This window comes from Podarcis vaucheri (genome assembly GCF_965113315.1).
Source record: "Podarcis vaucheri genome assembly, chromosome: 18".
In the NCBI taxonomy this organism is placed as follows: Eukaryota; Metazoa; Chordata; class Lepidosauria; order Squamata; family Lacertidae; genus Podarcis; species Podarcis vaucheri.
Genome location: NC_138756.1, coordinates 11,488,230 through 11,502,647, shown reverse-complemented (window position 1 = coordinate 11,502,647; position 14,418 = coordinate 11,488,230). Strand labels below are relative to the sequence as shown.

General features: G+C 49.7%; 2 protein-coding genes across 3 annotated transcripts in view; both read right to left on the bottom strand.

Annotated features, from left to right (window-relative positions):
- Positions 1-5,121, bottom strand: part of ATP8B3 (ATPase phospholipid transporting 8B3) — a 49,983-nt gene extending 44,862 nt beyond the window's left edge. The window contains exon 1 of one of the 2 annotated variants that reach the window (XM_082206261.1): positions 4,903-5,121. In XM_082206261.1, the coding sequence (XP_082062387.1) occupies positions 4,903-4,960 (58 nt within the window). In that variant the 5' untranslated portion in view covers positions 4,961-5,121. Of the gene's footprint in view, positions 1-455; positions 684-4,902 lie in introns of those variants that run through there. The other variant, XM_082206262.1, reaches the window with a different exon arrangement.
- A 2,210-nt stretch (positions 5,122-7,331) lies between these two features.
- Positions 7,332-12,665, bottom strand: LOC309523151 (uncharacterized protein; the record flags this gene model as incomplete). Its single annotated transcript, XM_082206910.1, has 3 exons — positions 12,077-12,665; positions 11,290-11,465; positions 7,332-7,709 (listed from the first exon to the last, which is right to left on the bottom strand). Exons 1-3 carry the CDS (start codon positions 12,249-12,251, stop codon positions 7,332-7,334), a joined length of 729 nt encoding a protein of 242 aa, XP_082063036.1. The 5' UTR covers positions 12,252-12,665.
- Between the last annotated feature and the right edge of the window lie 1,753 nt (positions 12,666-14,418).

The following is a 14,418-nucleotide window of genomic DNA, read 5'->3' as shown; positions in this document are numbered from 1 at the left end:
ACCGTTAGGTCCAGTCGTGACCGACTCTGGGGTTGCGGCGCTCATCTCGCTTTACTGGCCGAGGGAGCCGGCGTACAGCTTCCGGGTCATGTGGCCAGCATGACTAAGCCGCTTCTGGCGAACCAGAGCAGCGCACGGAAATGTTGTTTACCTTCCCGCCAGAGCGGTACCTATTTATCTACTTGCACTCTGACGTGCTTTCGAACTGCTTGGTTGGCAGGAGCAGGGACCGAGCAACAGGAGCTCACCCCGTTGCGGGGATTCGAACCGCCAACCTTCTGATCGGCAAGTGCTAGGCTCTGTGGTTTAGACCGCAGCGACACCCACGTCCCTGTTTAATGCTGTATTGTGTTTTTAATATTTGGTTGGGAGCTGCCCAGATAGGCAGGGTACAAAATACCTTATTATTATTATTATTAATTATTGTTGTTATTATTGTATTGAGAAAGACTTACGTGGCAGCTGCATTGCACATTTCGATCAGATTCTCCGATCTACTTGATTTGGAAAGCCAAGTGGCAGGGAGTCGTTTTTAAACAGGCCCATGCGAAACCGTGGGAGTGTGGCTCTTGTTCCGTCTTGCCTTTAAGGGTAACTAAATCTCGCTTCTCGCTTCTGGGGGAAAGCCACCGCTCCGTGGCGGAGCAAGAGCCGATCTGTTTGGAAACCCGGCAAGGAAGCGATGAACTGGTTTCTGCGCTCACAGGTTTAATTGAGCTGCTCACCTGGACCACACCTCAACCGCCTGCAAACCAGGCTTGTATCTGGTGCCGATCTCATTCCTCAGAAGACGGTCAGAGGAGCCTGGCCGCTGAGTCAGCCGGCATCCTGTTCTTTTGTCTGCCCTGCATCTCTCAACATCCAGCTTAATTCAGGATGTCAGCATCCTTTTCCAAGGTTCTGGTCCTCATGAACCAATTTATAATAATAATAATAATAATAATAATAATAATAATAATAATAATAATAATTTATTATTTATACCCCGCCCATCTGGCTGAGTCTCCCCAGCCACTTTGGGCGGCTCCCAATCAGTGTTAAAAACAGTACAGCGTTACATATTAAAAACTTCCCTGAACAGGGCTGCCTTCAGATGTCTTCTGAATGTCACGTAATTATTTATTTCCTTCACATCTGAAGGGAGGGCGTTCCACAGGGTGGGCGCCACCACCGAGAAGGCCCTCTGCCTGGTTCCCGGTAACCTCACTTCTCGCAATGAGGGAACCGCCAGAAGGCCCTCGGCGCTGGACCTCAGTGTCCGGGTAGAACGATGGGGGTGGAGACGCTCCTTCAGGTATACTGGACTGAGGCCGTTTAGGGCTTTAAAGGTCAGCACCAACACTTTGAATTGTGCTCGGAAACGTACTGGGAGCCAATGCAGATCTCTCAGAACCGGTGTTATGTGGTCCCGGCGGCCACTCCCAGTCCCCAGTCTAGCTGCCACATTCTGGATTAATTGCAGTTTCCGGGTCACCTTCAAAGGTAGCCCCACGTAGAGCGCATGGCAGTAGTCCAAGCGGAAAATAACCAGAGCATGCACCACTCTGGCCAGACAGTTCGCGGGCCGGGGGGGTCTCATCCTGCGTACCAGATGGAGCTGCCCTGGACACAGAGTTAACCTGCGCCTCCATGGGCAGCTGTGAGTCCAAAATGACCCCCAGGCTGCACACCTGGTCCTTCAGGGGTACCATTACCCCATTCAAGACCAGGGAATCCCCCACACCAACCCGCTCCCTGTCCCCCAAAAACAGTACTTCTGTCTTGTCAGGATTCAACCTCAATCTGTTAGCCGCCATCCATTTAATGGAGAACAGTGAGCTCTCTGCCTGGAGATGTTTAAAGGGCGGAAAAACAACTGGATGTACATTTCCAAAATATAAGATAAAAGACAAATAAAATAAAACCTACATACAGCAACAGTGTTTTGTGTTGTGTAGGCTCCTGTGATGTAAGCCATGGGCCCTGCCTGCTTGTGTTAACTACAATTGCATTGTACAGGTTATAACACTTAACTTCATATTAATAAAGCTATTTATAATTATTAGTAGTTTGCATCGTAATTCCAGGGGTCAGCAAACTTTTCCAGCCGTGGGCCGGTCCACTGTCCCTAAGAGCGTGTGGGGAGCTGGACTATATTTTGGGGAAAATATGAACGAATTCCTATGCCCCACAAACAACCCAGAGATGCAGGTTTTCATCCCCAAAAAGTTTTTGATTTGAGTTTCTACTGAAATGAGGCTGCATTTTAACGTTGTATTTTAATCTGGTTTTTAAGTTGTATTTTAATCAATTGTTTTCATACCTGGTGTTAGCCGCCCTGAGCCCGGTCATGGCTGGGGAGGGCGGAGTATAAACAAATTATTATTATTATTATACCTATTTATCTACTTGCACTTTGACGTGCTTTCGAACTGCTAGGTGGGCAGGAGCAGGGACCGAGCAACGGGAGCTCACCCCGTCGCGGGGATTCGAACCGCTGACCTTCTGATTGGCAAGTCCTAGGCTCTGTGGTTTAACCCACAGCGCCACCCGTGTCCCTTCAATTTTCCTTAGGACGTCCCTATTTTCATCGGAGAAATGTTGGAATTATCCGACCCCCTAGCCGTCCGAAGGCTAGTACAAGGAAGTCATTTTTTAATGTTTGCTATTAAGCGACTCCTGTGCCAAACGGATATGTAACTACAACAACCTTTAGAAGACATCTGGAGGCAGCAGCCCTGGATAGGGAAGGTTTGGGGTTTTTTTAAACGTTTAATGCTTCTGAATTCTGGTGCTGGAGGAGACTCTTGAGAGTCCCATGGACTGCAAGAAGATCCAACCTCTCCGTTCTGAAGGAAATCAGCCCTGAGGGCTCACTGGAAGGACAGATCCTGAAGCTGAGGCTCCAAGACTTTGGCCACCTCAGGAGAAGAGAAGACTCCCTGGAAAAGACCCTGATGCTGGGAAAGATGGAGGGTGGAAGGAGAAGGGGACGACAGAGGACGAGATGGTGGGACAGTGTTTTCAAAGCTGCTAATATGAGTTTGACCAAACTGCGGGAGGCAGTGGAAGACAGGAGGGCCTGGCGTGCTCTGGTCCAGGGGGTCACGAAGAGGCGGACACGACTAAACGACTAAACAACATGTTTTTATATATGTTGGAAGCTGCCCAGAGTGGCTGGGAAAACCCAGTCAGGTGAGCAGGGTATACATAATAAAATTATAATTACGGAATGTGACGCAATCCAAAGAAAAGGCCCCTTTTCCCATTCCTTTTTGCAATTTCTCCCTCTCCTCCGCATTCCTCTCCCTCTTAATTAGGGTTTAACCTGGATTAATTCCCTGAATCAGAGCCGCCCCAGACTGCCCCGGCTTTCATTTACATCTCTCTGCCCCTCCTCACATGTAAAGTAACGCACTGCCAAGAAGCAGTCTTGAGACGATGGCATGTGTGGCGATAGCACCAAGATTCCCCTTTCCCTCCAGTGTTTCCGTGGTGCCCACGGTTATTGCTAAAACCCTGGGCATTAGAATAAAGTAATGAGATTTTCATGTCAGGCTGTCCCTCAGCGGTTGCTGGTCACTAGTCTAGGGCAAACGGGACGACAAACTTAGCCCCTCTGCCTGCTTTCCTACTTACTGCCAGTCCAGAAGGTGGTTCGTTCCTCCTTGCAGACCTCAGCCCTTGCAGAACTCAGCAGGGAGGAGGAGGAGGAAGGGGCCAGAGCTGGAATAAGTTTGCTCTGGCCTCTCATTCCCCAATGGCGCCACCTGCTGATGGACTCCCAGCCTTTCGCCCTATCAGCATAAAAACAAAACAAAACCCCGCTGGAACTCGCCAGTGGCTAGGACTGCCGTTCGGACAGCGTCGGGATTTGGCACTGGTAGACAATGTCCGGGCGGAAACTGTCTGGGGAAATATCAACAAACTCAAAACACGTCAAAGTGCAAGTAGATGAATAGGTATTGCTCTGGCGGGAAGGTGAACGGCGTTTCCGTGCGCTGCTCTGGTTCGCCAGAAGCGGCTTAGTCCTGCTGGCCACATGACCCGGAAGCTGTACGCCGGCTCCCTCGGCCAGTAAAGCGAGATGAGCGCCGCAACCCCAGAGTTGGCCACGACTGGACCTAACGGTCAGGGGTCCCTTTACCTGATAGATTTCACTCTTTCTCTAAAGGCAAGTCTCGTCAGGATGGAAGGGAATTCTCACGGCCTCGGCCCTCTCCTCTCATTAAGAAAGAGCAGCAAACTGCAGGTGGTGCTGTGGTCTAAACCCAAGGTTCAGGCAACTCTATAAAGGTACTGATATTGATTCAGATCCTGATGCTGAGGCTCCAAGACTTTGGCCACCTCATGAGAAGAGAAGACTCCCTGGAAAAGACCCTGATGTTGGGAAAGATGGAGGGCGCAAGGAGAAGGGGACGACAGAGGACGAGATGGTGGGACAGTGTTTTCGAAGAGACCAGCATGAGTTTGACCAAACTGTGGGAGGCAGTGGAAGACAGGAGTGCCTGGCGTGCTCTGGTCCAGGGGGTCACGAAGAGGCGGACACGACTAAACGACTCAACAGCAACAATTGATTATGGTTTACAGTATACAAGTGTGTGTAAAAAAATGTTCTTCTTTTTGAAACTTTGAAAACTAAAATTATAAGAAAGAAAAGAAAGCCCAGAGTGCCTGGAGGGCAGCATAGAGAGGTCCTGAGGGCCGCATTCAGAACTCCCCGTCCCTGCACGAATGGGACGTGAGCCAAAACGAAAGCAGGAGATCAATTCTGGGCATAGGTGTCAATGTTTCCCTTTTTTAAATTCCCTTATTCCGAATATTCGCAAGAAAAGGGAAAAGTTGGCAGCTATGGTTCTGGAGTGTGTGTGTGTGTGTGTGTGTGTGTGTGTGTGAAACAATGGTGTAGGGACTGGGATTTACCTGGTTTCTCCTGCTTCTCGCCGGAAGCCTCGACTCCGGTCCCTGATCTGGGTCGCATCGCTCAACTTCAGCAGCAAACGCAAAATACGCAAAAATAGCACACCCGGCTGTTCTTTGGACAGGGGAAATTGCTCCCACGCTGATCCTTCGCTGGGTAGCAGAAACCCTTTCCTGCCGCGAGGCTCTGTTTAAGGCCTCATCCTTCCTTTGAGAGCAGTCCTGGGCGGCTGGCTGCTGGTGGCACACAGGGCAAATTATATATATAGGGACCTGCCCCTTCTTGCGGTTCAGAATCCCGGAGGATAACTGGACAATCAGGAAGTGCCTTCTCCCGGCAAAGCCCAGGTGAGGACAGCTCTGCCTCCTCTGCGAACTCAGGAATTTGCATGGGCCAATTTGCAACTCACCGCCTGCAGCAGCAGCAAACCTTTCCCACATGCCTGCGGTTGACTCATCACCAGGAAGGCTTTCCAAATTCTCCCCGAATTAGCAGCTCTTGCAGTCTCCTCTTTTTTTGAGGCTGCGGCCCCACTCATTTCATAACACATAGTACCATCCCCTCCAAAAGGCTGATCGCCGAAGAATTTATGCTTTTGCATTCTGGTGCTGGAGAAGACTCTTGAGAGTCCCATGGACTGCAAGGAGATCAAAGCTCTCCATTAGGAAATCAGCCCTGAGTGCTCACTGGAAGGACAGATCCTGAAGCTGAGGCTCCAAGACTTTGGCCACCTCATGAGAAGAGAAGACTCCCTGGAAAAGACCCTGATGCTGGGAAAGATGGAGGGCACAAGGAGAAGGGGAAGACAGAGGACGAGATGGTGGGACAGTGTTCTCGAAGCTACCAGCATGAGTTTGACCAAACTGCGGGAGGCAGTGGAAGACAGGAGGGCCTGGCGTGCTCTGGTCCAGGGGGTCACGAAGAGGCAGACACGACTAATCGACTCAACAACGACAACAACAACCATCCCCTCTGAGTGTGTCCCAGTTTTCCAGGAACAGTCCCTGAATTATAGAAGCTGTTTTCCTATTTCCTCTCCTCCACTTATTGGAGAAACAATTAAATGTGATGCGCATGTGTGGGTGGGGGGGAAATAAGAGAGTCCCCTTTATATAGTGAAAGTAAAAATCCCTGCACCAAACGAAGGAAATGGTTTAGCTGGCGTAGAAAGCCCTTCCTATAATTTTGAAGGAATCTACATTCTTCAATTAGGGACGCGGGTGGTGCTGTGGGTTAAACCACAGAGCCTAGGACTTGCTGATCAGAAGGTTGGCGGTTCGAATCCCCGTGACGGGGTGAGCTCCCGTTGCTCGGTCCCTGCTCCTGCCAGCCTAGCAGTTCTCCTGCTCACCTAGAAAGTAATGCAAAATGGATTGTCCCAGACATTTTTTAAAAACAACCCCTAAAACAGCACTTTAATATGAATTTTACTATCTAACGTGACCATTGATCCATAAAATGAAAGCAATCAATAATGTACTGGAGCACGTTCGGCTTCCGAAAAAAGTTCGCAAACCGGAACGCTTACTTCTGGGCTTGCAGTGTTTGGGTTCCAAGTTGTTTGAGGACGAAGGCGTTTGAGAACCAAGGGACCACTGTGATATATAAAATAAACTGGGGACTTCTGGAGAGCAAAATGCGCCCTGCGTACTGAATGGGGTAACTGTGCCCCCAAAGGACCAGGTGCACAGCCTGGGAGTCATTTTGGACTCACAGCTGTCCATGGAGGTGCAGGTCAATTCTGTGTCCAGGGCAGCTCCATCTGGTACACAGGATGAGACCCTCCCTGCCCGCGGACTGTCTGGCCAGAGTGGTGCATGCTCTAGTTATCTCCTGCTTGGACTACTGCAATGTGCTCTGTGTGGGGCTACCTTTGAAGGTGACCCGGAAACTGCAACTAATCCAGAATGCAGCAGCCAGACTGGGGACTGGGAGCGGACGCTAAGACCATATAACACCGGTCCTGAAAGACCTACATTGGCTCCCAGGACGTTTCCGAGCACAATTCAAAGTGTTGCTGCTGACCTTTAAAGCCCTAAACAGCCCAGTAGACCTGAAGGAGCGTCTCCACCCCCATCGTCCAGCCCGGACACCGGGGTCCATTTCCCGAGGGCCTTCTGGCGGTTCCCTCCCTGCGAGAAGTGAGGTTACAGGAAACCAGGCAGAGAGCCTTCTCGGTGGTGGGGCCCTCCCTGTGGAACGCCCTCCCAGCAGATGTCAAAGAGAACAACAACTACCAGACTTTTAGAAGACATCTGAAGGCAGCCCTGTTTAGGGAAGCTTTTAATGTTTGGTGTATTACAGTATTTTAATATTTTTTGGAAGCCGCCCAGAGTGGCTGGGGAAGCCAGCCAGAAGAGTGGGGTATAAATAATAAATTATTATTATTATTATGCAGGTTGTGAACGGGGAAATCCCAGACTCTTTTCGCCTACGTGCTCAGCCAATAAGTCTGCAAGGGCAATGCAGACCCACACCACAGTCCCAAATCCTGCCTCCTCCTGGTCTCTCTTTGCACGGGTGTGGGGTCCAGGGGGGCAGCTCCAGAAACTGCTTGGGCACCCCCCAGGAGAGGCCTCGGAGCAGCGTCCGTGTGGTCCTCTGCTACAGCGACGACAAGCTGTTTCTTCCCTGTCACGGCACTCTGTGACATGGGCCACATCCGAGGCGCTTGCAAATGGTGCCGGTCCATCGCGGTCGCTCCTCTTCCTCCCGCAAGGACGCCCGGGGGGTCGTCGGTCCTGGGGGGCTTCTTCCGCGGTTCGTGCTGGCTCTTGCGGAATTTGGCCCGTCGGTTTTTGAACCACACCTGGGGGGAAGAATGAGTGTTACATTGGACAGAGGACAGGGGGCGGGCAGGTGTGGGGGAATCCCTGGTCCTGAATGGGGTCACTGTGCCCCCAAAGGACCAGGGGTGCAGCCTGGGAGTCATTTTGGACTCACAGCTGTCCATGGAGGCACAGGTCAAATCAGTGTCCTGGGCAGCTCCATCTGGGACGCAGGATGAGACCCTCCCTGCCTGCAGACTGTCTGGCCAGAGTGGTGCATGCTCCGGTTATCTCCCGCTTGGACTACCACTATGCGCTCTCCGTGGGGCTCCCTTTGAAGGTGACCCGGAAACTGCAATTAATCCAGAATGCGGCAGCTGGACTGGGGAATGGGAGCGGCCGCTGAGACAATATAACACCGGTCTTGAAAGACCTACATTGGCTCCCAGTACGTTTCCGAGCACCATTCAAAGTGTTGGTGCTGACCTTGAAAGCCCTAAATGGCCCAGTATCCCTGACGGAGCGTATCCATCCCTATCGTCCAGTCCATCTCCCGAGGATCTTTCAGTGGTTCCCTCCATACAAGAAGCGAGGTTACAGGGAACCAGGCAGAGGGCCTTCTCTGTGGTGGCGCCCGCCCTGTGGAACAGCCTCCCATCAGATGTCAAGGAAATAAGCAACTATCTGACTTTTAGAAGACATCTGAAGGCAGCCCTGTTTGGGGAAGCTTTTAATATTTGATGAATTATTGTATTTTAACACAGTGCTACCTCAGGTTACATACGCTTCAGGTTACAGACTCCGCTAACCCAGAAATAGTGCTTCAGGTTAAGAACGGAAATTGCGCAGCGGCAGCAGGAGGCCCCATTAGCTAAAGTGGTGCTTCAGGTTAAGAACAGTTTCAGGTTAAGAACGGACCTCCGGAACGAATTAAGTACTTAACCCGAGGTACCACTGTATTTTGCTGGAAGCCGCCCAGAGTGGCTGGGGAAGCCCAGCCAGATGGGCAGGGTATAAATAATAAATTATTATTATTATTATTATTATTATTATTATTATTATTATTATTGACAGAGGAAGAGGAAGGAGAGGAGAGAGATGACCCAGTTCTCTCAAGGAGTGTGTTCATTTGCTGTGGGGGATGGTGTGCTTAAATGCACAAACCAGCCGCCCTCCCCGTCTTGCAGAAAGCTAGCAGCTCAGGGAGAAATGGCGCAGATTGCAGCCACCTCCCTATGTGCCGACATTTTAGGCAGAGAAGTCCATGTCCTTCCTAGCTCTGTCCCAGGAGAATACCAAAGTATAAACCAGTATGGCCAGTGGAATAATCCTCTCTTGCTGGTGCGGGGGGGCGGGGGGGAGGTTTGGGTGTGTGGGAGGCAAATGGAAAATTGAGAGGTGGTCCTGTGCTAAGTGAAAGTGCCAGCCAGGACGTACAATTATCTGCAGGAATGCCCCTATCATAAACTGGGAGGTTGACTTTTGAAGGGAACGGTGATAAGGTCCCAAACCTATCATCCTGGTAAATTACAGGGACGGGAAAAGGTCAGGGTTTGACCCCTGCCAAAATATCAGGGCTCTTTTGCAAGACAGCCTGCTCCCAAGCGAACGGGTTGCACGTACCCTCCAACATAATAGGGACATCGTAATTTCAATCATAATCCCAGACAGGGCTGGATGAGGCCCTCCGCTCCTGAAGGTAATGGGGCCCTTTCTATGTTCAGCTGTCCTTTGTCAACAACAAATTGTTGCTGTTTTTTTGTGTTGAATCTATGCTATATGGTAATTGATGGACCTAATAGGTATCTTTTATACCTATAGTTCAAGCTCTGGTTTTCCCAGTCGTGATGTATGGAAGTGAGAGCTGGACCATCAAGAAGGCTGATCGCCAAAGAATGGATGCTTTTGAATTCTGGTGCTGGAGGAGACTCTTGAGAGTCCCATGGACTGCAAGAAGATCCAACCTCTCCATTCTGAAGGAAATCAGCCCGGAGTGCTCACGGGAAGGACAGATCCTGAAGCTGAGGCTCCAAGACTTTGGCCACATTGTGAGAAGAGAAGACTCCCTGGAAAAGACCCTGATGCTGGGAAAGATGGAGGGCACAAGGAGAAGGGGACGACAGTGCAAGTAGATAAATAGGTACCGCTTCAGCGGGAAGGTGAACGGCATTTCCGTGCGCTGCTCTGGTTCACCAGAAGCAGCTTAGTCCTGCTGGCCACATGACCCGGAAGCTGCACGCCGGCTCCCTCGGCCAGTAAAGCGAGATGAGCACCACAACCCCAGAGTCGGCCACGACTGGACCTAATGGTCAGGGGTCCCTTTACCTTTAATAAAAAGGATTATATGAAGGAGAAAAAACCGGGACATCATAAGGTCATGTGTGTAGCGTTGGTCCCCTCCTCCATCACCCTTGCAAGCTGAGGCCTCTGGCCCTAACTGTTCCCTTTTGAAATATTTCACCGCCAGCAACCCAGACCACGCGGGTCTGCCCAGAGGCAGGCTTGAGAAACGCCTGTCTCCGCTGCAGCACGTCGACGGGTGCTGGGGAAAGCGAGCCAAATTTCCCCACAGAGTGGATATAAGATCACCAGGTTTATGTGCCAGACTAATGGGATAAAAAGGTTCCAGTTACAGATAGGTAGCCGTGTTGGTCTGCCATAGTCAAAATAAAAAAATTCCTTCCAGTAGCACCTTAAAGACCAACTAAGTTAGTTCTTGGTATGAGCTTTCGTGTGCATGCACACTTCTTCAGATACACTGAAACAGAAGTTGCCAGATCCTTCTATATAGTGAGAAGGTGGGGAGGGGTATTACTCAGAAGGGTGGTGGGAATGGGAGATTGGCAGATAGCTGAGATGAGCCTGTTGACGACTCTTAACGACTGCAATAGGTCTTACAGGAAAAGGCAAGGGGTGAAAAGGTGAGAAATGGCTTAGTCATGTATAATGGGATAAGAATCCAATGTCTTTGTTCAAACCAGGTCTCTCCATGGTTTTAAGTTTGGTAATGAGTTGCAATTCAGCAGCTTCTCTTTCCAGTCTATTTCTGAAATTCCTTTGTAGTAAAACAGCTACTTTGATAAAAAGTAGTGATAAAAAGTAGGGATAAAGAGGACTGACAATCCCGGGGCTGGGGGGAGGGGACGCTGGAAGAAGATTAGATTGTTTTTATTCTCTCTTTTTCCCCCCTATCATCAGAAATGTTTTATGAACATTACAAAAATGTTGAAATGAAATTACTTGGCTCTTGTAAGAATGTTTAAAGAATTAGGTAAAATGGTAATGGTTATGAGAAGCTGGTAAAAATAAGAGTTTTAAGTTTTAAGGTTTTTTTATAAGATAAGATGAAAATAGAGCAAGGTAATGTAATGACAGAATATTGTGAATTATGGAAAGGATTTGCTGTGACAATTATTAATCAAGATACAGGAGATGGGAGGAGGAGGAGGTCACGAAAAGAAGGTAATGAAAGTGGAGAATTTGAAAATGATGGTTTTAATTTTTTTCTGTTTTTGTCTTTCTTCTCTGCAATTTTGTCTTTTTTCCTTTGTAATTTTAAAAATTCTTTTTTCAATAGATATCATTACAAATTTCCCCACGGAGGTGCGCCCCCGAAATTACCTGCACGCGAGCCTCGGGCAGATTGGCAAAGGCAGACAGCCTCTCCCGGGTGCCCACGTCTGGGTAATGGGTCCGCTCAAAGGCGCTCTCCAAAGCCTCTCTCTGCTGCGCCGTGAAGACGGTCCGGGTCCGGCGGCGCCTCTGCGGCAGGCCGTAGTGCAGGTCCAGGAAGATTTCTGTGCACGTGCAAAAGGCTTTTATTATTATTATTATTTGCGGAGGAGGGAGTGGAACGAGAGGGAAGGAAAGGAAAGGCTGGCCCGTCATGGGAAAACCTGGTCCGTCTAGTATTAAGCTAAGGCGTGGGTAGACAAACGAAGGACCGGGGGCCGGAAGCGGCCCAATCGCCTTCTCGATCCGGCCCGCGGATATGGGGGACTCCCTGGTCCTGAATGGGATCACTGTGCCCCCGAAGGACCAGGTGCGCAGCCTGGGGGTCATTTTGGACTCACAGCCGTCCATGGAGGCGCAGGTCAATTCTGTTTCCAGGGCAGCTCCATCTGGGACGCAGGATGAGACCCTACCTGCTTGCGCACAGTTTCTCCAGAGTGGTGCATGCTCTGGTTATCTCCCGCTTTGACTACTGCCATGCGCTCTCTGTGGGGCTGCCTTTGAAGGTGACGCAGAAACTGCAACTAATCCAGAATGCGGCAGCCAGACTGGGGACTGGGAGCGGCCGACGAGACCACATAATACCGGTCTTGAAAGACCTACATTGGCTCCCAGGACGTTTCCAAGCACAATTCAACCGCCTGACAACCCCGTTTTGCAGACCAGCCCCCTTTACCTGCCAGGTGATCCATTGCAGGGACGGCGCAGAAAGGCGTGAGCTGAGTCGAGGGTGCTGGCAGAAAGGAGGAGCAGCAGCCTCCCGGAGCCTTTGGAAGATGGGGTGGCACTGTGTACAGGAGCGACGGAGAGGTCATCAGCGGGAAAGCGACGCTGCCAGTTATATGGTACATGGCCCTCTTTTGTCTAGAAGAGGAGAGGGGGGCAAATGTATTAGCCAAAGAACCTGGCAAAGTCTGCAAGAGGTAGCTTCAGAGGGAGTAATGTAAAGGTAAAGGGACCCCTGACCATTAGGTCCAGTCGTGGCCGACTCTGGGGTTGCGGCGCTCATCTCGCTTTATTGGCCGAGGGAGCCGGCGTACAGCTTCCGGGTCATGTGGCCAGCAGGACTAAGCCACTTCTGGCGAACCAGAGCAGCGCACGGAAACGCCGTTTACCTTCCCGCCGGAGCGGTACCTATTTATCTACTTGCACTTTGACGTGCTTTTGAACTGCTGGGTTGGTAGGAGCAGGGACCAAGCAACGGGAGCTCACCCCGTCGTGGGGATTCGAACCGCCAACCTTCTGATCAGCAAGTCCTAGGCTCTGTGGTTTAACCCACAGCGTCACCTGCGTCCCTTTCAGAGGGAGTAGGTCTTCTTAAAATAAAACAATAATACAGTCATACCTCATGTTATGTTTGCTTCAGGTTGAGCGTGTTCAGGTTGCGTCCTGCGGCAACCCAGAAGTAACAGAACGGGTTACTTCTGGGTCTCACCGCTCGCGCATGTGCAGATGCGCAAAAATGACGTCACGCGCATGCGCAGAAGCGGCAAATCGAGCATGCACAGACGCAGGTTGCGTTCTGTTCAGGTTGCGAATGGGCCTCCAGAACAGATCCCGTTCGGAACCAGAGGTACCACTGTAATAATAATAATAATAATAATAATAATAATAATAATAATAATAATAATTTTCCTTTAGGATCACACACAAACAGACACAAGCACACACACACACACACACACACACACACACACACCTTGGTGGTACCTTGGTTCAATCTGTTCCGGAATTTCCGTTCCAAAACCAAAGCGTTCCAAAAGCAAGGCTTTTCCGAGCACAATTCAAAGTGTTGGTGCTGACCTAAACGGCCTCGGTTCAGTATATCTGAAGGAGCGTCTCCACCCCCATCGCTCATCCCGGACACTGAGGTCCAGCTCCGAGGGCCTTCTGGCTGTTCCCTCCCTGTGAGAAGTGAGGTTGCAGAGAACCAGGCAGAGGGCCTTCTCGGTAGTGGCGCCTGCCCTGTGGAACACCCTCCCACCAGATGTCAAAGAGAATAACAACTACCAGGCTTTTAGAAGACATCTGAAGGCAGCCCTGTTTTGGGAAGCTTTTAATGTTTGATGTATTATAGTATTTTAATATTCTTTTGGAAGCCGCCCAGAGTGGCCGGGGAAGCCCAGCCAGATGGGCGGGGTATAAATAATAAATTATTATTATTATTATTATTATTATTATTATTATTATTATTATTATTATTGCTGCTTTCCCATAGAAAGGAATGCAAAACAGATTCATCCGTTCCAGGCTTTTTAAAAACAACCCCTAAAACAGCAATTAAACATGGGTTTTGCTTTCGAACGAGACCGTTGATCCACAAAATGAAAGCAATAAACGGTGTGCTGCAGTCACACCATCGATCCATCAGTAGCTGGACTGGGTTCCACGCAGTCGCAAAAACAAAATGAAAAAGAGCCACAAAAACGCAAAATAAATAGGGGGGAAAAGACAGACCTCAGCATTACATTCAAAAAGGGAGCATGTTCAGGTTCCGGAAAAAGTTCGCAAACCGGAACACTTCCTTCCAGGTCTGCACCCCACATAAATCACTCACCAAGTCCCAATATCTCTCTCTCTCTCTTTCTTCCTTCTTCAGTCTCGCGCCTTCATGGCTCCAACTCCCAGCTTCTGCTCATCCTCTGCTATTTAACAGCTTGGGGGATTTGGGGGAAGGGGGGAAATGTAAGCGAGGGGCACGTGTCAAACTCCGACCTCTCCCCCCCCAACTTTCCTCCTGCACCCCTCCCCAAATCTAGTAGGAACTTAACCAGAGCTCAGCCAAATTTATATGTGTGTGTGTGTGTGTGTGTGTGTGTACCTACATATATATATATACCTATATACATATATATATACCTACACACACACACACACATATATATATAGGTTTAAAATACAAACATACCACTAGGGTAGGTATAACAAGGTTCAATAAAAATAGAGGGGGAAACTTCATGACTTAAAAGCAAGTAAAAAATATGAAAAAAGAAAAAATAATGAAAAGAAAACCAAAGA